The sequence below is a fragment of the Gigantopelta aegis genome, chromosome 4 (assembly GCF_016097555.1).
Source record: "Gigantopelta aegis isolate Gae_Host chromosome 4, Gae_host_genome, whole genome shotgun sequence".
Classification (NCBI taxonomy): Eukaryota; Metazoa; Mollusca; class Gastropoda; order Neomphalida; family Peltospiridae; genus Gigantopelta; species Gigantopelta aegis.
In genome coordinates, this window is record NC_054702.1 from 81,773,110 (window position 1) to 81,800,651 (window position 27,542).

The 27,542-nt window shown below is 36.9% G+C and overlaps 1 protein-coding gene across 1 annotated transcript; it reads right to left on the minus strand.

Moving 5' to 3' along the window:
• Window positions 1–1,457: 1,457 nt before the first annotated feature.
• LOC121370030 (glutamate receptor-like) lies at window positions 1,458–27,340 on the minus strand. Its single transcript, XM_041495126.1, has 9 exons — window positions 27,245–27,340; window positions 13,499–13,675; window positions 10,710–10,853; window positions 9,451–9,551; window positions 8,702–8,789; window positions 7,620–7,935; window positions 5,352–5,569; window positions 3,058–3,323; window positions 1,458–1,671 (listed from the first exon to the last, which is right to left on the minus strand). The coding sequence occupies exons 1-9, from the start codon at window positions 27,338–27,340 to the stop codon at window positions 1,458–1,460; spliced, it is 1,620 nt and encodes a 539-aa protein (XP_041351060.1).
• Window positions 27,341–27,542: the final 202 nt, after the last annotated feature.

Sequence of the window (27,542 nt, forward strand, 5' to 3'; positions counted from 1 at the left end):
AATTTCTTTTATTAATTTACATAATTTCTTGAGAACACTTATTTTGCTATTCGTCATTAGTTGTTTAAATTTCAGCGTACTTGGTTTATTATAATAATATGGCTTAAGCAAATTTGTACGGGAGTTAGTGAAATAAGTACATGTGAATAAATAGTGAAATTCGTCTCCAATATCATTATTGTTACATAATGTGCACGTTCGATCTTCCACTGGGGTGTTGTTCCAGCGTCCTGTTTCGATTGGTAAGTAGTGATTAGATGTTCTAAATTTGAGTAATATAGTCCAACATGTTTGTGGTAATATAATAAGATATTTTTCTAATCTAAGGTTTTCCTTAAATATAGTGTACGTTTTACCTTTTGATGATAAAGTTATGTTTGTATTCCATTGTTGTAAATACTGGTCGTTTTGTCTTAATTTTACTTGATTAAGAAGTATTTTTACGGATGAAAAGTTCCGTGACATCCAAACATTTGTCATGCCTAGCTGGTTAAATATATCTTCGACCATTTTTATCCATTTATAACTATATCCATTAACAGAAGAGTCGTGTAACATTAATTCATGCAGTAAAAACGATGATTTTGTTTGTTTACCAGATACAATACGGGCCCAAAAACTTATAATTCTTTGTTGAATAATTAGTTTAAGGGGTCTTCTTCCTAGTTCTCCATATAACATGAATAGCGGGGTGCCTTTTTTAACTGGTAAGATGTGTCTTAGGAATTTTATATGAATAGTTTCAATGATATCGATGTTTTCATAACCCCATATTTCGCACCCGTATAGGATAGGCAGTTAAGCAGTTACCGTTACGCAACTAACTGTCTGATGGGTGAATAAATAGTTACGCAATTATCTGAAAAAGTAGCAAGTGCCTATTATATGCACTTTCTCATAAAAAAGCACTAACTAAGTCGATCGACCCTATAGACCCTATGCGAGTGCACTACCACGTTAGTCCGAGTTATTAGTTGGGAGGAAGAACAGTAATACAGAACCCCTTCCCCGCCCCTGAAAGTCAGTAATGAAGCTCGGTGTCATAGTCGTTACGCTATCGGGTTTAAGGGTCACTGTTAGTGTCAAATTCCAATACCGTTTCCACTCGAGCGTGTTTTAGTAGCCCGCTGTTTGTTACGGTATTCTTACAATATGCACAAAATGAAAATAATCTGAAATTTAATTTTTCTTACACATTTAATATGTGAATTCTTGCCATGCATGTAGTACTATATTTATGTCAATAGTTTATAGGTTTTTGTCACAGGAAAACTGTTTAGTATAGTATGGTGACCTTAAACGATTAAACTAAAAACAACAGAAAAATGAATATCTCTATTCCTAGAATTTTGCAAACGACGAATACAAAACAAACGAGCTAACTAAGTCATACACTTAAAATTATTTTTTAATACTTCGCAACAATGCCATTTATTAATATATTTTAGACTTAATAATTAATGATATCTGTTCTTGAATATTTCAACGACGAGTGAAACAAATGCGGCTCCAATTCCAGCTCCGAGAAAAGCAAAGCCTGTTTTGATGTCATCCAGCGTGATACTGGAACTCACAGACCGCTGCCTGGACAGACAGATCGGTGTTTTCAAATTTGACTGGTGTAGAAACCACCAGTATTCATAGATACCTGATGTCTCCAACCATCTCATCCTAAAAGGAAGAAAATAATAATTTGCTTATAGTGTTAAACAAACAAAACTATTTTTATGTGATCTATATGTATACAAAATAATATATATTCTGAAAAAAAAGAGTTGATTAAAAACATTCCAGAAAGCAAAATTGTTGTTTCATTGAAAACATATTTTATTGCATATATATACTCTTCAAAAAAAGTATGGGAGCTCTAATAAGAATTTACAATTGCCAAAATTGTAAGGTATATTAGCTGTGGGGAATGGTTATATGATGATAGTGAATTAATTGGACAAACATTACAACCGGTACTTCAGTATTACAGTAGGTTTTATGACCACCAAAGATCTTGAAGGACGATTGGGGTCAGAAGTGAAATTTGAAAGTTGACTTTTTTTATCAGTAAACCGCAAATTGAAACAATAAAAATTGCCAAAAGCAAAACAATAACAACTGTATGATCAACAGAATGAAAAAGATTGACAGAAATAATGTTCCACAGTGATTAATCGACCTTCCTGAAAATTATCAAAATCGACAATGACACCCCACGCACGTGTACGGGGCAACAGCGTGATGCACGTGCAAACTATGGAATATGTTTCGGTGTGTTGATAAACAGACCTGAACGTTCTTTACTAGAATGTCTGTGGTCAAAACGTATGTTCGGTCTATTAGTTTTAATTGATATTAACATTAATACTTCAGGTTCCCCTACTTTTTTGAAGAGTGTATATATATATATATATATATATATATATATATATATATATATATATATATATATATATATAGTGAAAAAAGTATATGAATTGCACTATTGTTCTAGTCTCAAGTTATTTTATGGATATAGAAAATACAGATACTGGTATTTGTTCATCATACAGATATTAAATTTAACAAGCAGACAGAAATGCAGGCAGAAAGAAAGAAAGAAGTGTTTTATTTAACGACGCACTCAACACATTTTATTTACGGTTATATGGCGTCAGACATATGCTTAAGGACCACACAGATGTTTTTAGAGGAAACCCGCTGTCGCCACATAGGCTACTCTTTTACGACAGGCAGCAAGGGATCTTTTATTTGCGCTTCCCAAAGGCAGGATAGCACAAACCATGGCCTTTGTCGAACCAGTTATGGATCACTGGTCTGTGCAAGTGGTTTACATCTACCCATTGAGCCTTGCGGAGCACTCACTCAGGGTTTGGAGTCGGTATCTGGATTAAAAATTCCATGCCTCGACTGGGATCCGAACCCAGTACCTACCAGCCTGTAGACCGATGGCCTGCCACGACGGAAATGCAGGCAGATAATATTGTGTTTATATCCAATTAAGGTTCAACCAAAGAATTACTGAACGGCCACTTTGTGTCCTGTTCTGAATGCAGCAATGCTTACGTTTGTACAAAATCATATTTCATTGTCGAATGTTCCGGAACTCCTAAGCAGGCCGGTTGCCAGTCTAAAGTTATTCCGAGCCTTTGCAGTCCACAGTTTTCTTTCATGTAGGTCCTTATAGCACCATCGTTTCGAATAAATGCGTAGTTGCCTCTCTTGATTTTCTTCATTTGGTTTGTCGAACTTTCGCTAAAAACATCCGGGTCCGTTTTGCTGTCCTCCACAATCTTAGCCCACATTTCACGATACTCCGGGTTGTCCGAGTTCTGTATACGAATAGGAAAACAAATAATTCATTTAAAGTGACAGACCCTACTTTCAAACATTACTTAAGGCATATTTTTCACTATTAGAGCCGGTTTCTTGACAACTGAAATCAGATATTGCTTATATTTTATTGTTTAGATTATTAATTGCCGTACATCCGAAGTCTTTCCTGTCATCCTGGTGTTTTTAATACATTTTTCAGATTTTCAAAAACGCACGTGCGTCTGAGAACTAATGGTTATGAAGTCGAGTTCTAGTCTACTTTTAAGGGTATTTCACAGTTTCAACGTCACAGACTCCAGTTTCACTCCGTGGTGACTTTATCCAAGCGCGTTACAGGTTTGTAGAGTAACTTAACTTAGTGTCCATTTTTCTGGGTTGGAATAAGAATCTGCGACTTTAAAGTTGTGTAAAATATGCCTTAAGTAATGTTTTACACAACTTTAAAGTATTTGATATAATTTCAATTTTAATTTATAATATACATTTTTTTTTTATCATTTCAAATCATTTATTAATGTCTAAAGAAGTCATTTTCATCAATAGCATTGTTATCTACAAGTGTGTGTATGTTGCGTGCGTGCGCGCGCGCGCGCGTGTGTGTGCATGTGTGTAGTTGTCAAATTTAGTTGGTTTTTTAAAGCTAAATGTTGTACTAATCAGTAAAGGTGGCTTAAATGGTGTCAGCAATTTTGTTTTATAACACTAATATGATCCAGTGGCATCCGTAATGAAGAAGCAGACTGGACAATAGAGTTAAGTAAAAACAGCCGCATGGTTGAACCTTTGTTGGATGTAAGAACGAAAACTTAATGTATCTTTTAAATGACAAAACTGATTTACATTCCTGTACTTACTGTACTGTGTATACTAGTACACTTAGTCACTATTTATAGGGGCGGCATTTAGCTCAGTCAGTTAAGTGCTCGCTTGAGGTGCTTGCGTCGCAGGATCGAACAACCATCCATCCATTCTAACCAGTGCACCAAGACTGGTTAAAGGCCGTAGTATGTGCTTACCTGTGTCGGAAAGTGCATATAAAAGATACCTTGCTACGTTAGAAAAAAAATGTAGCGGCTTTCCTCTGATGACTACAAGACGGAATTATCAAATGTTGACATCCAATAGCCGATGATTAATTAATCAATGTGCTCTAGTGGTGTCGTTAAATAAAACAAACTTTTAAGTACACTATAATTTGAAGCTCATGGTAGCAACGCTTAAATTACTATTTTAACTTCATTAAAAACATATTATATATCCACTTTTTGTTTTGTTTCAAATTAAAACTCTGTATAAAATAGTGGTCATTACCACTGACTGAGCACCAAGCAGAAAGTGACTATATAAATTATTACGGTTACTCATATAATAACCAAATTATCTCACACGGAGATTTGTTAACATGGGAGACAACTCTTACATACCTTGCTTTTTTTAATGACCATAAGAAGAACTTTTAATGTCATTTTATAGCATTTCCAGAAACGTAACAATAAATACATGTATTGGTGAACTAATGTATTCTGTATTGACCCATTACATTATGACACGCATGCTGGTAGCTGGTGTCTGGGTCTGGCATGAAACTAAAATGATATTATATCTGGGTGTAATTCGATTACAACTTGTGATAAATATTATTATTTCTATTGCATCATTGCGCGCGGCATCCGGAGAGCGGTATGCGGTACATTTTGTCGTTTGTTTTCTTGAAATCCCTCGAATACAAGAGGTTCAAGACAGTCGTTCACGTGCATTCGGCTTGCGGCGTGCGGTGTGCGATTTTTCATGCCCCATTTGCTGCGTTTTTCAAAATTGATCATGTAGTGAATTGTGTTGCATGGCGTAATGACAAACATAGTAGTTAGTCTTTTTCTTAACTTTTAGATAATTTTTATATAGGCAGAAAACGTAGGAACATGAACCATGTACGAAAGGCCTTTCTTGTATGGCAAAATAAAATGCAGCATGATATGCCGTGCGCCGTGTACATGTGGAAGCGGCTTAACAGACTGTGGATCTACCTTCAACAACATAGTGGTGATACTGCCAGGGAAGATTCCAATCTTATACTCGGGGCTGTCTAGAAGCTGTCGTAGACTGGCGAACGGTTTTACACCAGGTCGCACTGTGAACGCCGCAGCGAGGTTGGCGGTGTACTCTGCAACGATGATGACGGTGAATAGCAACCATGCCGACACTAGGATCCGGATGCCGTGAGTAGAAGGGTTGATGTTATAACCTAAAATATAGATAATTGCATATAGTCAAGGTTTATTAATTATGTTGTGAATATTTTGTTCATAATTGGGTACTTGTGTAGATTTTGGTCACGTTATTACAAAGATAGCAACTAGTTTTAATACAAATTCACTAGCTGGATATTTTTGCATGCCACAAATCTTGGACATGGGCAATATTTGTGGCTTCACTATTCATCTCATCATTGTCCATATGTTTGTCATGTAAAATAAAAATATGTTTCAGTGAAACACGTAAAGCAGCTCAAAGCGCATGTCATTCGCTTTCAGATGGGTAAGTGTCACGGGGATCCTATAATACCCGTAACTGAATGAAACACAATTATCCAAATATCTCGCCCAACTGTATATCTATTAGATCTCTCTGTAACGGGCAGTTCAACCCGCGTGGCTCGTCTAGGTATGATCAGAGATAAGATCTTATATAAAGTATATATTATTATAGCACATTTAGTTCACTAGAAAACACAACAAAAACACAATACACTTTGGAATCTGTATTAACCTACGCTGACAAATGTACTGCCGCAGTAGTTAATTAACAACAACAAATAATAACAACTCAGAACTGATCACTTAATTAGTTAATCTCTAGGTGTCTAGTTTACACAATATGCTAATCACTTCACCGTGACACAACACCCACACGTGTGATAATTGAGAAACGCTTCCAGGGGAACTTAATTAATAAAGGAATTACAACTCTATTCCTAACTGGTTAATTTTTAATTAACCCTTAACTACTCATTCAATAACCTTGTAATACAGACTTAATACTGGTACCTATCACAATAAAGACAATAACCTACAGTGTACCTAGGTCCTCTAGGATGACTGGTTAAGCCTTATATATATTAGAACAGTGAGCCTATAGTTTACTGCGTCAGATTACCGGCAGCACCGTCTAAATAATATTGGTATAATACAGTATTAAAATATTTAAAGTCACATCAATCACATCAAGGTTATACACAGAGCAGAAATAATATTTACCAAGTCCAAACGGACGCGCTCCCTGGAAACCTTCCAAGATGTTTCTGCGTGATATCTCTAAAACCCTAGCTATTTATCATAAAATTCCGAATATCGCCTGGGGGTACATCGCGGCACCGAATACCTACAAGTGATATTTCCACAGAGACCAAGACGGGAATTTTCCTTAGATGGCCAGACTTGATGACGCCTAGTTCGCCAGCAATACCCGAACGTACCGAACTAGCGGAGGTATTATGTAACTACTGGCCACATGGCCTCCGCACCTGGGCTGGGTGTGTATTAGGCACAGCTCGACCACGGTCGCGCGGAGGTATTACGTAATAAAGTGCCCACCTGGGCTTAAGTGCATATTGGAACTGCACACGGCCCTCTAAAACAATTAATATCGCCACAGGCGAAAACAAAATTAAGAGCCTGTTCCGTCACAGTAAGTTCAAATCCGGTAACTGGGATACTCAATTCGGCTACCACGGTTCAAGTTAGTAGGTTATTTGTTAGAACAAACCCGTTGCTGTTATATGGATTACACCTAGCCGTTAACAATAAGGACTATTTTTATTACAGTATATACCGCGATGTTTTTAAATGAACGCCAAAGAATACTAATTTGTATGCATGGCTCCCATATCCAAGTCAGTCTATTGCTTTAGATGAAGATGGTACTGGGAACTGAAATGTGTCGAGTTAGTTCATTTAAATTGTCATTTCCTCGCTTCTCTCTGTCTCACTCATTTGTTCTTTCTCTTTCCCTCTCTGTCTCTGTCTGTCTGTCTGTCTCTCTCTCTCTCTCTCTCTCTCTCTCTCTCTCTCTCTCTCTCTCTCTCTCTCTCTCTCTCTCTCTCTCTCTCTCTCTCTCTCTCTCTCTCTCTCTCTCAAATGTCTAAATATTAAAATATGTTAAATATTGTTAAATAGTTCTTCACGTTCTTTTCCCCAGTTTTGCCATCCGGTTGATATTTTTTAATTGCCGATATTTCTACTTTAACTTTCCAGTATTAGAATATTTAGATCAATCATGCGACGTTGTGTTTTTACCTTGTTTAAAGAGAGAGGAGATGGTGAACCACACGACGTCTGTGACAGTCCTCGGTTCCTTTCTGCACGTGTACTTGTTACGAATCACCACCATCGCTGCCGAATACAAGACGAAAACTCCCACAGTGCTCACGGCTATCAAAATAAACACAGTGGCAGAAAACGGTCGCAACAACGTCATCCACGTTGATGGGATGTTGTTATCTTCTTTGTAGATGATGTCTACGTAGTCGTAGTAGATGGGAGGCAGAAGGAAGTCCATGACCTTTGACCTGTTTATATTGATCGTAAGGTCGGCCAGCGCAAGGTCAGCTTCCTAATGGTATTATAACAAATACTATATATACTTATTATTATACTATTTCATTTACCCAGTGTTGTGATATCGTCCTTCGTTATAGTTTATACCGCATAGGTTATTATGTATGTAATAACAGTCTATACTGTATAGGTTGTTATGTATGTAATAAGAGTCTATATTGTATAGGTTGTTACGTATGTAATAACAGTCTATATTGTATAGGTTGTTACGTATGTAATAACAGTCTATACTGTATTGGTTGTTATTTATGTAATAACAGTCTATATTGTATAGGTTGTTACGTATGTAATAACAGTCTATATTGTATAGGTTGTTACGTATGTAATAACAGTCTATATTGTATAGGTTGTTATGTATGTAATAACAGTCTATACTGTATTGGTTGTTATGTATGTAATAAGAGTCCATATTGTACAGGTTGTTACGTATGTAATAACAGTCTATATTGTATAGGTTGTTATGTATGTAATAACAGTCTATGTTGCACAGGTTGTTACATATGTAATAACAGTCTATATTGCATAGGTTGTTATGTATGTTGCAATATATAAATATAAGTTACTTCACAAATGGCCGTCTCATGAATAATTCTTTCATTTATTCGTATTCATTCATTCACAGCTATCCATAGACATACGATCATTAATTCATTCATTCAAGTCATTCAGTCTTTCACATAAACGTTCATAGTTTCTCACGCCAATATGCTAGATACAGTTATGTCAGTTCCAGTTACGTATTATTGCAGCATACAACGTACTCTTCGTTTCATCTGCCCAACCAGTCCATTCCAGGATCCATTAATAAGCACGCCCCAGGTTCCGTGTTCCGGTTCCACCAGTTCGTACCTAATTATGTTGTACAAAAAATAGATACATGTATGTTATAATATTTTACATTAGTTATTGGGTAATTTCACTATTAATTTATTGACATGTTTGTTTGTTTTTCATTAGTATTGTTGTTGTTGTTTGTTTGGGGGTTTTTGGGGGTTTTTTTTCTTGCTGTTGTTGTTTGTTTTATTTGTTACTGGGTTGTTATTGTTGTTTTTCTCCTTTTTTCTCTTTTTCTTTTTTTCTTTTTTTTTATGGCGGGGGGGGGGGGGGGGGGGGTGGTTTGGTTTGGTTGTTTTTGGTTTTATTGCTGTTGTTAGGTTGTTGTTGTTGTTGTTTTGTTTGTTTGGGGGGGGGGGTGGGGGTGTCGTTACGTTTTGTTTATTAGGGGAGTGGTTTGTTGGGTTTTGTTGTTGTTGTTGTTGTTGTTGTTGTTGTTTGGGGGTGGGTGGTGTTATTGATGTTTTATGTTGATTCTTTTTAGGAACGGTTGATAATATTACTGATCGTGAAATACAGAGATAGGTAGTGTGTCTGTTTTAATACTAAACTGAGATGTTGGGGCCTGGTGATAAATAACTTTTATCGGTTCCTTTTCCCTTAGAAGGCCTCAAATCTGTGCCACTAAAACTGTTTTGATCATCTAAAACACCAATAAAGGACAGTGATAACTCACGTGAAGTTTAGAGTATTTGCCAAAGCTTCCAACAAATAAATGCAGAAACCTGTATATTTCGTCATGTTGTTTTTAGTCGTTTTAAGAATAAACGCAGACGCCTGTAATACAAAAAAAAGTTATCAGAAAAGAGAAATAATGATTTTTAAAAATCAATGGATGTTTAACGAAAACTCAGAACGAACAGAAAACGCCGGTTATTAAAATATTCAGACGAACAAAAGCTGTATGGTGTTATGACCAGTGTATTGGTATACGTTTTCGCAAAGTAGAAATATTTCATCTGTATTATTCTTGTATTTATTGTATGCATTGTGGTACAAATAAAGTTGTTTATTAAATTATTACAACACACAGCTTTGAATAGTGTAAAAGGTATAATCTTAGAAGAATTTGTTTTCAATATCCGAATTTGATATCATTTCAATATATATCGACATCATCTCGATTTAGCAGTGTTTTATTTTGGCATATTTTAGGTTTTGGGGCCACTTTTTAATTAATTTCTTTCACAATTTAAAAATATGTAAGTGGCATAAAACTAAATAAAATAGTGGAATGTACTAGTAATTTTATTATTATTATTATTATTATTATTATTACTGCTACTACTACTACTACTACTACTACTACTACTACTACTACTACTACTACTACTACTACTACTACTACTACTACTATTATTATTATTATTATCAGATTTTGATGTCTCATTTGAACTTGATCCTCCACCTCAGTGTGACCACTGTCAGTGTTTTCTGATGGTAGGCCACATTTTGATGGAGTGCCATCATCACAAAAAAACGAGAAAAGATATGTTTGGTCAAAGAAATGTGATGGAATTTTTTCGATTCCATCCAGAACGTAATTACAATTCCTACGTGATACCGACTTTTATTCTAAATTTTAATATTACCTATCTGTGATATTTGTATTTTTTTGCACAGTTCTTTACACTGTGTTTTAATATAACTGTTCATTTTTTATCTTGATGTTGGTCATCACTTTAGTTTTGCATTTACAATAGTTTAACACCCAATAGCCTATGTATTTTTCATGCTTGGGTGTCCTTAAAAATTCATTCATTCATTCATTCATTCATTCGTTCGTTCGTTCGTTCATTCGTTCCATTTGAACTTGAGACCCACACACAAACCAACACTCCACCAGTTACCTATTTATAAACACAACTTCACTCCCACCTTTCCTCCATAACCGACAGACTCCGAGTGTGACAACGGTTCACTGGTAATACTTACTGGAGTCACGGAAACGACTAGTTTTCTTTTATTGTAACCATACTTCAGTGCAGGAAATAAAGCGTTGTTGTTAAGATACTTGTTGTATGGTACACGCTGTAATGACGTGGTTGTGCCATGGTGTACCAACGTCATGATCGTCATCTAAAACGAATGTATATCATGGGAACAAATAAAAACATACTGAATAAAACAAAAGCGGGTGTTAGTTTAATTTTCTTTAATTTATTTAAAGATACTGAATTCGAATCCCATTTAGTTTTTGTGTATATAAAATTATCTTGTGAACATCTTACACCCATTTGACTCTATTTACCTAATTAATTTGATCACAAACATCTATTGAGAGAATAATACATGATTGGCCGTTAGATACCATTTATCTTACAACGAGTTGTTTTAAAATGTATTTAACGAGCGAAAGCGAGTTTGATACGTTATTAAACTATGAGTTGTAAAAATAAATTGTATCTAACGGACACGAATATATTATTCTATTTCTTACATATCCTCAAAAACCAGGTTTTAAACAAATGTAAAACATCTTTTTCGACTAAACGTTATGTACAGCCCTTTTAGTTGTAGCTTACTTACGCGTCACAGACAAATGATTGCCAGATTAACTATACGTCACAGTGTAATCGATTTCGATCAGTGGCTGTATGTCATTGGTGATCCGGTCATCACCAAGGAGCAGCTAGTCGCGTGTCTTGTAATTGTTAACACACATACATGTGTAAACAAATATGTGTTATCAAAAATAACGAAAGATGTTCTCACAAACGGGTGTGTAAAAACATTATTCAGTATATATATATATATATATATATATATATATATATATATATATATATATATATATATATATATATATATACTGACACACAATTAAAACGCAAAACAGATATTTTTCAATATTTTGTTGTGATTCATGAAAAATATATTTATTGGACTTAAAATAACAATTTATGAGAGGAAGCCATTGATTGGTACTTTTGTCTGGGTTTTAATCCTGGTTTTGTTCTCGTTACACATACAGTAGCAGAAACACACAAAATGGTGTGAAATGCGTTCACTACATGCTCAATCATGCTGCATGCAATACACGTGAAATGACAGTATGAGGACACATAAAATTCACGTAACGGTGTCATATTCCTCGTCACATTAAGAATGCCACGACTCCTAGAACAAAGGGAGCGAGCGTTGGGCATGGTTTAAGGGGGGACTTCGCAAAGCCAAGTTTCTAGGACCTTCAGAGTCCATCCATCAACTATTGGACGACTTGTTGAACGTCATCAACAGACCGGGAGTGTTCGTGATCGACCTCGACCTGGTCAACGTCCCATTACGACCCCACGCCAAGATCGGCAGATTCGACAACACCACCTCCGTGACCGGTTCAGAACTGCGATGATGACAGCAAGCAACACGATAGGACGTCATGGAAGGCCTATCCATCCGATGACGGTCATCCGTCGACTCAGAACGGCTGGACTCAGATGCAGACGCCCGTACAACGGTAACATCATGACACTGCGACATCGTGCTGCGAGACTACAGTTTGCTCTCCAGAATGGTAATCATCCACCAGCCTTTTACAGGAGCATTGTTTTCTGAGATGAGTCCCGTTTCTCTGTCTCCTTTGCCGATGGAAGAGTATGTGTGTACAGGAGACTCCATGAACGGTACGCTGACGGATGTGTGAGGGAACGTGGTCGGTTTGGCGGCGGTTGTCTGATGGTATGGGGGACAATAAACTGTGATTTCAGGAGTGATCTCATCATTGTCCACGATGCCCTTACAGCCCAGCGTTATGTTGACGTTATTCTAAGACCAGTTCTCCAGCCACTTTTGCGCCGTCACCGAAGACCAAAATGTCCCCTTCTGTTTCAACAAGACAATGCCCGTCCACATACTGCAAGAATTACCCAGGCATTACTGCAACAAGCCGGTATCACCGTTATGAACTGGCCCGCCGTTTCACCGGATTTGAACCCAATTGAACACATGTGGGATGAGTTAGGACGTCGTGTACGTCATCGCCAGCCACCACCGCGTAACGTTGCTGAGCTTGCATAGGCGATGCATGAGGAGTGGAGAAACATTCCTGTGGCTTATTTGAGATGTTTGTGTCAATCCTTTCCCCGTCGTCTTCACTCATGCTCACGGACCAATGGTGGACACACCAGATACTGACCTTGATGGGGGGGGGGGGGGGGGGGGGGGGGGGAACTTTTCGACTCGATTACTGATGATAACTGGCCATGTTTCCATGTGAATGTATCTTATGAATACCAGTCATTAATGTCAAATATATGTCAAAATTACAAAATGTTTGCTATCCAATAGCCGATGATGAAATAAATCAATTTGTCCTAGTGGTGTCGTTATACAAAACAAACCTTTTTATTTTCTCAAATATTAATTTCTATGGATGTGTTGTATATATACTTTTTTTTTTTCTTCTTTTTTTCTCTTTTTTTTTTTTGGGGGGGGGCGGTTGTTGTTGTTTTGGGGGGTGTTTGTTTGGTTTGTTGTTTTTTTGTGTTTGGTGGGGGGGATTCTTCTATTTATTTCTGTTTGTTGTGGGGTTGGGTTGTTTTGTTGTTGTTGTTTTGTTGTTGTTTTTTGTTTGTTTGTTTGGGTTTTTTTTTTTTTTTTTTTTTTTTTTGGGGGGGGGGGTAGTAGTGAGGAGGTTAAATAAAATAAGTGGACTAATCTTGTAGAATAATGAAAAAATAGTAACAAAATGTCAGATGTGTTATATACTGAAAACAAAACCTCACCTCACCAATACTTTTTTGTACCTCTGAATTGCAGACTGCGTTAATAAATGCAACATTGTGCAAATTGTCAAGACTGTATACAGAAGTATCAATATTTCCTGAATGCAAGAGCACGAGCCACTTAGAGTGGTAGTTAAAGTCTGTTGTCCTGTTACTGGAGGAATCAATTCGCTTTACCTGGAACAAATACAGATCGAAACATATTACTCATAAGCAACAAACGCGTTACCATGTTTAAAGTCGAATGTCTGTACAAAACAGAGTTCGTGGAATATATAAGTTTATTATAACCTGGTTTAAAATGTAAAATTATGTTCGTGTATATAAAAAAAAAATAAAAAAAAAAATATGTTTTATTTAACGACGCACTCAACACATTTTATTTACGGTTATATGGCGTCAGACATATGGTTAAGGACCACACAGATTTTGAGAGGAAACCCGCTGTCGCCACATAGGCTACTCTTTTACGACAGGCAGCAAGGGATCTTTTATTTGCGCTTCCCACAGGAAGGATAGCACAAACCATGGCCTTTGTTGAACCAGTTATGGATCACTGGTCGGTGCAAGTGGGTTAGACCTACCCATTGAGCCTTGCGGAGCACTCACTCAGGGTTTGGAGTCGGTATCTGGATTAAAAAACCCATGCCTCGACTGGGATCCGAACCCAGTACCTACCAGCCTGTAGACCGATGGCCTGCCACGACGCCACCGAGGCCGGTTGTATATAAAAATTGTCAAAATCACACTACAAACTGTTTGGAATATTATTGTAATGTGTTTTTGTTTTTTACTGTCAATATACTTTTTAAAGAAGAAAGTATTATATTATCCAGTTGAGAAGTAACTCGAAGGTACCGTGTTTAAAAAAAAACCCAACACAACCCAGTTGGAGTTTTGCCAAAGTATACGATATTTAATATCGAAAAGATGATACGTTAGTAAACGTTTAAACCGTTCAATAACATGTAGCAATATGTCGTATTTTGAAGTAACACATGAATGAGAATATTGTCTCCTTTATTAGTGTACCATTGGTCAACGATATATAACAATAGTACATTTTAAACTATAACAATTCATTATTATTTCGTTTTACATTAGATGCAAAAGTTTACATAACTGTGAACTTTAAATTTATGTACAATGTTTATTCATTGCTTACGTAATGTAGTATATCCCAAACCATAGCGTCACTTGTCAGCAGCAGAAAGTTGAGCGTTGGAAACAAACGTCGGTGCACATCGAGAAGAAAGGACAATGAATTGAGGTCGTCTTCTATCTTGTGTAACTCCAGAACTACTCCATTGTGTACAACAGTCAGGAGTGTGGTGATGTCATGAAGCAAATTATCTGAATAAAGGTTTATTTAATAAGGTTTACAATAAGCACAGTACGTTTAAAACGAAAGGTGCGTTAAAAGTTACTTATTTGGCACCAGTAGGTTTAGTCCAGACACAATCGCTAATGACGTCGCACGTATTCAATTTATAATGTGTTGTCATGGCATTAGTGTATCAGACTCTATTAGAGTCTTGAGTCTAGACTCTCTGAACGTTTTATAAGCACCAGGCCAGTAGCCGTAGTTTTATAACGTGTTGAGGTGTCGTTAAGCAAACTTCTTTTTTCTTTCAAATCAAATTTATAATAAAATTTCCGTTACATTCATTACAATTTAGCGTCATCCCATTGGTCCAGCCGTAGCAACGCGAGTTTGTTTGTTTTTCGATAAACGTAAACTTTCCGTCGTCAGGGTACGACATATGTGATGAAATCGCTTTGTTTTGGTACTTGGTCTTATTGGGCGTTATTGTTGAAGAATAAAAATATGAACTTTTAGTAGTATTATTATGAAATATATTTCAAATTTAATTATACGGATTGTCTGTTATTTCTTTTACGTTCATTGGATATGAACAAAAAAAGCATCCGCCGATGAACGCAAAAGAAATAGCAGCCAATTCTTAAATGTGTGTTAACTGATGTAATGTAATGTTGATGTTTTTACTTTGAGATGAAATTAATATTATGTACAGAGACACAAACAGTACTATGAGTATAGTAATTTTTGAGAGAAAAAAATGTGTTAACTTCAAAACAAAAGAAGGAAAATATCTACATATCACCGTATTGTTATTAAGTATCATGCATGCATTTAATATGACCTACCACTGTGTTTATCATAAATTACAATTACTAATCCCCACTGAAGCTGTCGCAACAATTTCACTACGACTGGACTTGTCTCAGGCGATTTTGTTAAAAGGCCTTTTTCCTGGTATGTTCCTCTTGTCGATCCATTCTAAACACCGCTGACGACTGAAATCTAAGACTATTCTGTCACCTGAAAGACAAGTAAGTTCAGTACACTATGGTCTGGTTCATAGCAGGGGGTACTGGTATAGCCAATAGTTAAAGGGACATTCCTGAGTTTGTTGCATTGTAAGATGTTTCCGACTAATAAAATAGTTCTACGATTAAATTTACATATTAAATATATTTTCTTGTTTAGAATATCAGTGTCTGTATATTCAATGTGTTTCTGGTCGTCTTAATATTTGTAAGAAACCCAAAACTGGATTCTGTCTTCAAATAATTTCGTACGTACGAAAAAAAACATATTTTAGGAAATAAAATGAAATTTAACCTTGTAAAAATATTAGAACGATCAGAAACACGTTTAATATACAGCCACTAATATTTTATGCAAAAATTATATTTGATATGTAATTACAATCGTTAAAAAGGCACTGTTAGTTGATAACATATTAAAAGTTGCAGCAAACTCAGGAATGTCCCTTTAATAGCTTGTGAAAACTTGGTATTTGGGAGATAACCATATGGAGTTTTTAGATTCGCTGGTGTTATTGTCTATTTGATCTCGCAAATGTAATTTTTCACCTCAGGCTAACGCCTTCGGTCACAAAATGAAACATTTGCAGGAATCAAATAGACATTAACACCCGCAAATCTAAAAGAGCCATATGGTTATGTCTGTTGTAAAGGGAATCGTTTTTTTCTACGAACCTAACTGTATATTTGGTATTTCTTGAAAAACAAATATCTTGCTACATTCTAACTGTAGACCCTTGAACCGTCAACTTAGCCTGTTCCAATTGCTAATGGCCTTACTTTCTAATGACGTCATTAGCTTTCCGGGTGTTATTTTCATTTGATCCCAAAAACAAGAATGTAATTAACCAATCACAATACAGTACATAATCGTTGTCAGTTTACAATTGTTCTGTCGGACGGTTGATTCCATTCAGAAACGTTGGAATGTTTCATATTTGGGTCAGGTCACCGCGGCTGTTACATAAATGCAGTGGTATACGCTATTCTGCCTATGGTAAGGTTATTTCTGGGAAATGTATAATTCATAGAAATGGTTAACAAAACTGGTTATCCTTGTAAATTTGGAGTCAATGTTACGTACATACTACTATGTGGTCATCCACTGAAAATACATTTACTGACCCAAGGTAGGCAACCTGGTATTTACTTACCAATATCACATGCAATAAATATTTGTACAAATTAAATGAAAATATACTCTGTGTAGCTAAGTCATTTAATTTACTCCAAAATAATAATTACATACCTTTTGTGTTCAATAGTTGACAAAGTATCACGGCAATAACACTATACAAGATCATTTCGAAATCATATCAATTCTGTCAATTATTTGTTGTGTTTCTTCAAATTACTGATTAAAAAGAAAAATGCATATTTCAATAAATAGCACATTGACGTCTTTTTTCTTCCTCCAAAAGCTTTAAAATAAAGATCATTGTGTTTTTCAAACTCCTCATAGTTTGTAACTGTTATTAATTCCAATTGACAAGTTTAGCAAGTACGCCGATTGAAGTCACACACTGAAACTAATCCCACTGATCCAGATGCTGTAATGTCAGAAAAACATAACAGATGATTGTGTGTGGTGTACAAATGGTATTCACTAGGTTGTGTTTGTTCCTCTTATGCCGTTGCAGAACGGTCTGTTCCGTATTCCTCATTTGTAACCAGAATATGGAAATGTGCTCTGATCAAACATTTATCTAATTCCAATTCTCGATTTGCATTTTGCTTGACAAATGAAATGCACATATTTTACCATACGCTTACTGGCGAGTTCTTTTTTTACATCAGAAACTGAAATAAGCAATTATTAATTTTTGTTTACAGATCTGGTCTTCAAAATCTGCTATGCGGAGTTGTACATTGGTATTGTCGTCACGGTGTCTTGTAGAAAATAAAAGGCAGATCGTGCAGTGAGAAGTGAATTCGAAATTCCAATAACTCAGATGTCTTTATGTTTGACATTTATTATGAGGTTTTAAATGTTGATTAGTCTGTGGTTTCTGATAATACCTTTTTATTCTTAAAGAGATACACAGACCAGGGCCGTAGCTAGGATTTTTTGTTGGGGGGGGGGGGGGCAACTGAGTAGTTAATAGTGTAAAACTCCTTAAACAGTTAAGAAGAGAATTTTCTTTAAGTTTCTATTATGCACCCCCCCACCCCCAACCCACCCCACCCCCACCACCCCACCCCCACACCCCACCCCCACCCACCCCACCCCCCCCCACCACCCCACCCCCACCCCCCACCCCCCACCCCCCACCCGCTAGCTACGGCCCTGCAGACGTAAATTACATTGATCTCACCCATTTGGGTATTTTGAAATTTGGTAGAAAGGAATGCACGCATTGTCGGCAAACATTGTATTGATTAGACATGCTAAACGTCCTTTGGTAAATTAAGACTGGCGCGTTCTGTTGTCTTACCTAAGTGTACAAATGTAGTTCACCAGGTGCAATATTTGAGACAATATTATTTCATCTTTATATTCTCCACTAATGAGTTGAATATTGTGTAATAAATCTCTCTCTCTCTCTCTCTCTCTCTCTCTCTCTCTCTCTCTCTCTCTCTCTCTCTCTCTCTCTCTCTCTCTCTCTCTCTCTCTCTTAGTGATATTATAGCTTTTTTGACAGATTTCCGATTCGAATATTAATACTGTTTCAATAAAACGAAAACAAATTGTAAGAATAGCAGAGCATGATGAAATTGGTCTACCTTTGTTTAGCGTTTTATCATCTTAGCCTACATGTATAGTCAGAATATCATGTTTTAACTGATGGGTTGCCATACCATATCGATAAGTTGTGTATGTTTAAGCAAGAAGACCTACTTTTTTAACCTGAAATAATCAATGTCGAACACCTGTGCTGTCGAATTTTCTGATATTTACACAAAATAAATGTTGACAATCTTTCATGCAGTGTTCACCAATATCTGTGATATCGACTGGAGCAAATATAAATTTGTTTGTCATGACCATGCATCGTCTTTATCAATATTACCAAAGAAGTAGGGGCAAAAAAACATGCATCATCTTTATAAATATTACCAAAGAGGTAGGGGCACTGAAATAATTATTTCTTAATTGCTTCTTTCGGCTGAACTGATTTACATCTTTGTGTTTGGATGGGTTTTTTGTTTTTGTTGTTGTTTGTTTTGTGTGGGGTTTTTGGGGGGTTTTTTTGGGGGGAAGGGGGGGGTGTGTATTTTTTTTTGGGGGGGCGGTTTTGATCATTTTAAACATCTTAAAGGGACATTCCTGAGTTTGCTGCAATTTTTAAGATGTTATGGACTAACAGAGACTTTTTAACGATAATAATTACATATCAAATATATTTGTCTGCATAAAATATGAGTGGATGTATATTAAACGTGTTTCTGATCGTTCTAATATTTGTATTATGTTAAATCTCATTTTATTTCCTAAACTATTTTTTCGTACATACGAAATTATTTGAAGATAAAATCCAGGTTGGCCTTGTTACAAATCTTAAGACGACCAGAAACACGTTGAATATACAGACACTGATATTCTAAACAAGAAATTATATTTAATGCGTATTTTTAGACGTTAAAAGATTTTATTAGTCGGAAATAACTTACAATGCAGGGAACTCATGAATGTCCCTTTAATAATAACAACAATAATAATAATTAATTAATTAATATTCTGTTGACTGATATTATTTAAAGGGACATTCCTGAGTTTGCTGCAACTTTTAATATGTTATCAACTAACAGAGCCTTTTTAACGATTGTAATTACATATCAAATATATGTTTTGCATAAAATATTAGTGGCTGTATATTAAACGTGTTTCTGATCGTTCTAATATTTTTACTAGGTTAAATTTCATTTTATTTCCTAAAATATGGGTTTTTTTTCGTACGTACGAAATTATTTATAGACAGAATCCAGTATGGGCTTCTTACAAATATTAAGACGACCAGAAACACATTAAATATACAGACAGTGATATTCTAAACAAGAAAATATATTTAATATCTAAGTTTAATCGTAGAAATATTCTATTAGTCAGAAACATCTTACAATGCAACAAACTCAGGAATGTCCCTTTAATATAGTATTAACAATAATTGGATACAAATAATTATCATTTTCAAAATAAAACGAAACAGTCATAAAAACGTTTATTTATTGCATTAATTTTATTTAATTCGTAGGTAAAATAAAAATCTAAATTTGCAAATTTTTTCATCGTTTTAGATGAAGTGACGGACATGATAGCTGTGGTGGCAGTACTCATGTCGAGTGCCACCGGTGGAGCAGGATATGCTCACCTTTCGCGAACACCTGATATCATAAGTTTTGACAGTGATTCATGTGTGCATGACATCACACCTATATTTATTCTCATGAGCTCTGTCCTGTGCAAGTTTTGATTTAGTAAATTAGTCTGGGAATGGCAGTCTTCTTTGTGGTGGTGCAGTGATGATGTATTGTCCAGTAAAGGATTTCCTCGATAGTGGCCGTCCTCCTATAGAAGAGGCACTATGTAGATATTCATAGAATCAACCACTATTTTGCCAAATGCCCAATCGACGCTGCATCGTGCAGACATACAGTCTTGGTTGCAGATCCCTGGATATCCACCTCAAAATATTAATATTATAAATGTAATAACATTCTTCAGTCAGAATTAGGGTACCATGTATCATAATTATAATCATTGGAGAGTGTGTATTATCATAACAACTGCCAATGGATTGCCATTTTTATTTATAATTATTGTAGGTAAATATAATTAGATTACGTTTTCTCTCGCTGTTATTGAATGGAATCAGATAGCAGTATAGCTGGAAAATAAAATGGATACCATTCTTTGGATTCATTTAGATTTACTACGCAATTGAAATATACTAGTCTAGAGAAACATGTCACCACGTATCACGGTATTTTTTAAAACTCTTATTAAATATCAAACTTTCCTTTGACGCTTGCCATTGTTGTATTTATATTGAAAATGGCATTGTCTTCTGTTTCCATTAAGCATAATGATTATTATATCCAGTGTCTTGTTTCTGCATGAAAAACAAACAAGCATTAGTTAATCTTGATTGGCTATTGAACCTAAAATAAATTTTGCAAATATTTGATGAACTTGAGTGTCACGGGGATTCTATAATTCCCGTAACTGAGTAAAACACGATTATCAAAATATCTCTCCTAACTGTATATCTATTAGATCTCTCTGTAACAGGCTGTTAAACCCTAGTATGGCTCGTCTCTAGGTATGATCAGAGATACGATCTTATATGAAGTATATATTATTATAGCACGTTTAGCTCACTAGAAACACAACAAAACTCAATACACTTTGGAATCTGTATTAATCTACGCTGACAAATGTACAGCCGTAGTAGTTAATTAATAACAGCAATAATAACAACCCAGAACTGATCACTTAATTAGTTAATCTCTAGGTGTCTAGTTACACAATATGCGAATCACTTCACCGTTACACCACACCCACACGTGTGATAATTGAGAAACGCTTCCAGGAGAAGTTAATTAATAAAGGAATTACAACACCATTCCTAACTGGTTAATTTTTAATTAACCCTTACTACTCGTTCAGTAACGTGTGATAATTTAGGAACGCTTCCAGGGGAACTTAATTAATAAAGGAATTACAGCTCTATTCCTAACGGGTTAATTTTTAATTACCCATATCTACTCATTCAGTAACCTTGTAACACAGAATTAATACTGGTACCGATCACAATAAAGACAATAACCTACAGTGTACCTAGGTCCGCTAGGATGACTGGCTAAGCTTTATATTACCAAATACTCGTATAATGTTAGAACAAAAAGTCTACGATTTACTTCGTCAGATGACCGAAGACACTGTCTAAAGAATATTGGTATAATACAGTATTAAACTATTTAAAGTCACATCAATCACATCAAGGTTATACACAGAGCAGAAAATATATAATTACCAAAGTCCCGTCTGAACTAATATATTTCGTTCAGTGGACGACGTCCGTGATCCCCTGGAGCCTTCCTAATTCGTTCTCCTCGATATCTCTAAAACACTAGCTATTTATTATAAATCAGGATTTTGCCTGGGGGTACAAGGCGGTACCTCACGTATCATCTCATATTCCAACTCTACTAGAGTCGGTATATTTCTCTCTGATCGTCAGACTTACTGACGCCATCGTCGTCAAATCACGGTCGTCGAAAACGCAGTCGCAGAGGTATTACGTAACTACTCGCCACATGGCCTCCACAGCTGGACTAAGTGCATATTGGAATGCCCGATCGCGCGAAGTATTACGTAACAAGTTACCCACCTGGGCTACGGGCAATGAAACTGCACACGGCCCTCTAACACAATTAAAATCGCCACAGGCGAAACAAATTTAAGAGCATGTACCGTCACACACCCCCACCTCAAAAAGGATATTTCCTCTACTCCGGGAATAGGGAAATATACTACATTAAAACAAAGGGGTGCGTTAACCGACGCATACGGGCATTTATAACACATGTAATAATAAGGTGACTACCAGTAATCACATTGAGTCTCTGAGTCCCTGGTATACAAATAAAATATATATAAACAAAACAGAAATAAAGAATGTCAACACATTATCATAACGTTCAACTTCGGGACAGGGCATCAGCGATTACATTGGATGTGCCCTTGATATGTCCAATGGTAATTGGGTATTCTTGCAGAAGAAGACTCCATCTCAAAACTCTCTGGTTGGAGGCTTTCATTAGGATGGTCCAGTCCGTCTTCGTCTTCTGGGAACAGCACAGCTCCAGCACCCACGTCACTGGCATCCACAGCTAGCTTGAAAGGCACTCGGTAGTCTGGTGCTGCCATCACGGGAGACGAGTAGCGCCTCTGCTTGAGACGGTTGAATGACTTCTCGCATTCACCTGACCAATGGAACTTCGTTTCCCTCTTTTTCAGTGGCGCACGTTTTCCAGGTTTTCTCCGATGGGCATGCTGTCGAATCGGTGTAGCGTTGGGTTCCAAGCGCACATCTTGGCTTAAGGTGTTGGTAACCGTTGGAAGGTTCTGACAAATGGAAACATTGTCTTGTTTCAACGTAGTCAACATTGCTCGCTGGGGGTTCAAGTCTGCTAGAATCTGGCCGTTGGCCAACTTGACCTCTGCAGTCTTGACGTCATCACAGGAAATTGAGTGTCTCTCAATTTGGACCGGTCTCTCTGGAACTATCGGCAGTCTGTCAAAATAACCTTTTAGCAAATTGATGTGACAATACCTACTTTTCCTAACCCTATCAGGAGTGTTTATCACATACCCTGTCTCATTAACCCGTTTGTGCACAACATAGGGACCGAAATACCTGTTCTGTAATGAACCCCGTTTAATGGGAAGGTACAGCAGCACTTTATCCCCTGGTTTAAATTCCCGACTGTTAGCCTTCCTATCAAACACTGATTTTATTTTGCTCTGAGCATGGCTCAGTTGCTTCCTAGCTAGTTCGGTCGCCGGCAACCTCCTATCCCTAACTCTCTTATTTATTAATACTCCCTTGTCCACAGTTAACAAGGTAGTGCGAGCTGCCAACAAATTTGGATCAGCCCCCTGCTCTAGAATTAACTCTTGTCTATTACAAGGTAAATCCCCTCTATCAAAGACAACTGGTTCAATTCCCCTCTGCGGGAGATCAACAGGTTCCACCACATTTAATTCCTCAGTTGACTTGTCTACAATTTTACTGATAACCTCATCCACTCCAATTTCATGGCTCACACACGTATCAGACAAATCACAAATATCCTCTAGATCCCGTGCTAACCTACTGGCCATAACCCTAGACTTTACACACGCAGGATAACTAATCTCATCAACCTCACACTCTTTTATGGGTAAAGGGCTGTCTTTCATTAACAATTGGTCACATGTCGGCTGACAACACTGACTAGTCAAATCATTACCCAACAAAACTCCTATGTTTTCAACAGGCAAGTCCTTCACAACACCCATAACGACTGGTCTCGTCACAAACTTCGAACACAAGAAAACCTTATGTAACCTGACAACCATATTTTCTCCAGTAACCGAGGTTAAAACCAAACTACGTCCTATGTCTGAATTTTCAATACCAGCTAAACACTCTTGCGTTATCAGACTCTGACTACACCCGGTATCTCTATAGATTGATATTGCCTTAGGACACAACTCTTGTTTCACATCACAAACCATACCAGTGGACACATACGGGTTTACTTTCTCTGCCATGGGACTAACCATTAACTCTCTGGCTAACGGAGCTGACCTCACTAAACCGACCACTTGCGCATTATCGCGTTTCCTTTTAAAACAGTCCCCGATAAGATGGTTATCCTTTTTACAGTAACTGCACTGTGGACGAAAAGTTCGTGCATTGGCTGATAATGCAGGTCTATCCTTACTTTGCCCACCAGGTGCATTCCTTGCCTAAATAGCTGACCAACTAGATGACTCTCCCCGATAGTTACTTTCCCGGGAAAAACCTGGCTGAAATTTCTTCTTATCACCCTGTTGTAAAGAGCTACCCAGTACTGCCTGAGCTTTGTGTATTAACACGTAATCATCTGCCACTATACCTGCCTCCTTTATCTTTTTGACATCACGATCCTCTAAATGAATACGTAAGCTAACTGGTAATCCATTTTTAATGTCCTGTAAGATCAACAACTCCCGTAACTCGGTATATGACTCTACCTGATGAGAAATCACCCATTTATCAAACATCCCTGCCTTCTTAGCCACAGACTCACTATAAGACTGACCCTGCGTTTTTCTCAACTCGCTATACCGTAAACGATAATCCTCAGGTCGTAATTCATAAGCCCTCAACACTGCAGTCTTAACTAGGTCGTACTGACTTGCTCGCTCATCACTCATTGAATTATAAGCTATACTAGCCTTCCCCTTAAACTTAGACACGGCTAACAATGTCCACTTAGACTGCGGCCAATTTAGCTGCTTAGCGGCCCGTTCAAAAAGTTGAAAGAACATGTCTACCTCCTGATCGTCAAATACAGGCACTGATCTATAAGCCTCCGACATGTTAAAACCATTTCCTGCCTCACGTCTAACTTCTTCAGTATTCAACTTTAACTCATGTTCCACTTTTAATTTTTCTAACTGGAATTCTCTATCTCTATGTCTATCTTCTCTATCTCTCTCTCTTCTCTCTCTCTCTCTCTCTCTCTCTCTCTCTCTCTCTCTCTCTCTCTCTCTCTCTCTCTCTCTCTCTCTCTCTCTCTCTCTCTCTCTCTCTCTCTCTCTCTCTCTCTCTCTCTCTATCCCTATCTTCTTTTTCTCTATCTCTATCTTCTCTTTCTCTCTCCCTCTCTCTATCTAATGCACGTTCTTCTCTTTCGTACTCAAGCTTTTTAAAAGCTAACTGTTGTTCCATACTCAAGTCACTTATCTCTATCTCTGGAACAATCTCACTGTCTTCCATAACAGGCCTATCACCAAACACTTCCTGGATAATAATTGTCTTTATATCACCTAAGGTTTTAGCTGATGTTAAATCAATTTCTCGCTCACCCGCGATTTCAACTAACTCGGCCTTACGTGCTCGCTTAATCTCCACTACACTGAGCGTAGGCCTATCCAGCAAATTCTTATCCATGTTTAGATATGACGCACTTATTATTAATTATTTTTCTAGTGAACAACGTTGCTACTTCTAGTTAATTTGTAAAAATAATTTATAAAGCCCCCATTTACAAACAATACTTTTTTAAATATGCATGTCCCGTTTCAGATCCGGGACGAGCGCCCCAATTTTCAACTCCTGTCACGGGGATTCTATAATTCCCGTAACTGAGTAAAACACGATTATCAAAATATCTCTCCTAACTGTATATCTATTAGATGTCTCTGTAACAGGCTGTTAAACCCTAGTATGGCTCGTCTCTAGGTATGATCAGAGATACGATCTTATATAAAGTATATATTATTATAGCACGTTTAGCTCACTAGAAACACAACAAAACACAATACACTTTGGAATCTGTATTAATCTACGCTGACAAATGTACAGCCGTAGTAGTTAATTAATAACAGCAATAATAACAACCCAGAACTGATCACTTAATTAGTTAATCTCTAGGTGTCTAGTTACACAATATGCGAATCACTTCACCGTTACACCACACTCACACGTGTGATAATTGAGAAACGCTTCCAGGAGAAGTTAATTAAAAAAGGAATTACAACACCATTCCTAACTGGTTAATTTTTAATTAACCCTTACTACTCGTTCAGTAACGTGTGATAATTTAGGAACGCTTCCAGGGGAACTTAATTAATAAAGGAATTACAGCTCTATTCCTAACGGGTTGATTTTTAATTACCCCTAACTACTCATTCAGTAACCTTGTAACACAGAATTAATACTGGTACCGATCACAATAAAGACAATAACCTACAGTGTACCTAGGTCCGCTAGGATGACTGGCTAAGCTTTATATTACCAAATACTCGTATAATGTTAGAACAAAAAGTCTACGATTTACTTCGTCAGATGACCGAAGACACTGTCTAAAGAATATTGGTATAATACAGTATTAAACTATTTAAAGTCACATCAATCACATCAAGGTTATACACAGAGCAGAAAATATATAATTACCAAAGTCCCGTCTGAACTAATATATTTCGTTCAGTGGACGACGTCCGTGATCCCCTGGAGCCTTCCTAATTCGTTCTCCTCGATATCTCTAAAACACTAGCTATTTATTATAAACCAGGATTTTGCCTGGGGGTACAAGGCGGTACCTCACGTATCATCTCATATTCCAACTCTACTAGAGTCGTTATATTTCTCTCTGATCGTCAGACTTACTGACGCCATCGTCGCCAAATCACGGTCGTCGAAACCGCACTCGCAGAGGTATTACGTAACGACTCGCCACATGGCCTCCACAGCTGGACTAAGTGCATATTGGAATGCCCGATCGCGCGAAGTATTACGTAACAAGTTGCCCACCTGGGCTACGGGCAATGAAACTGCACACGGCCCTCTAACACAATTAAAATTTAAGAGCATGTACCGTCACATTGAGTTAAGTTACATTTTGGGGGGTTAATTGGCTGAATAAGTGACAGTATATCTTATTTCTTGCATTTAGTAACTTGGATGACGACCTGGTATAAATAGTACAAACAACTAAGAGACAAAACAGAGGAAATCGTTAACGTTTGTAACTTGCATTATACGTGTATGTGGTTTGTTCGTGAAAGGAAAAATGGATTTTATATGAGCGAGTACAAATAGTTTTAAACTAATATGTAGGTCCAACGGATCTGGCTGATCCTGAGTTGTTTTACCCAGAGAACAAGTTTCAAGTAGCTTTTTCTCGAGTTTCACTTACAGATTGCATAGTCAGTGATAACGGAATCTTCATGTTCTCTATAATGTCCAAGTAGAACATATCGTTTCGGTATTGTCGAAGATGATATTCTTCCATATTTGGTTTCATCCGGAAAACACCAGTATCAAAACTTTCACAAAAGCCCAGAAGGCTCTGCCTACTGCATTTCGTTACAGATAGTTTCAAAGACCAGAGGATATATTACTTTAGTATGGCAAGACATCTAAAGGCAAGTCCATGCAACAGTACGCATGGTAATAACTCAACACGAATATTAGTTGTCGGAGCTCCAGAACTC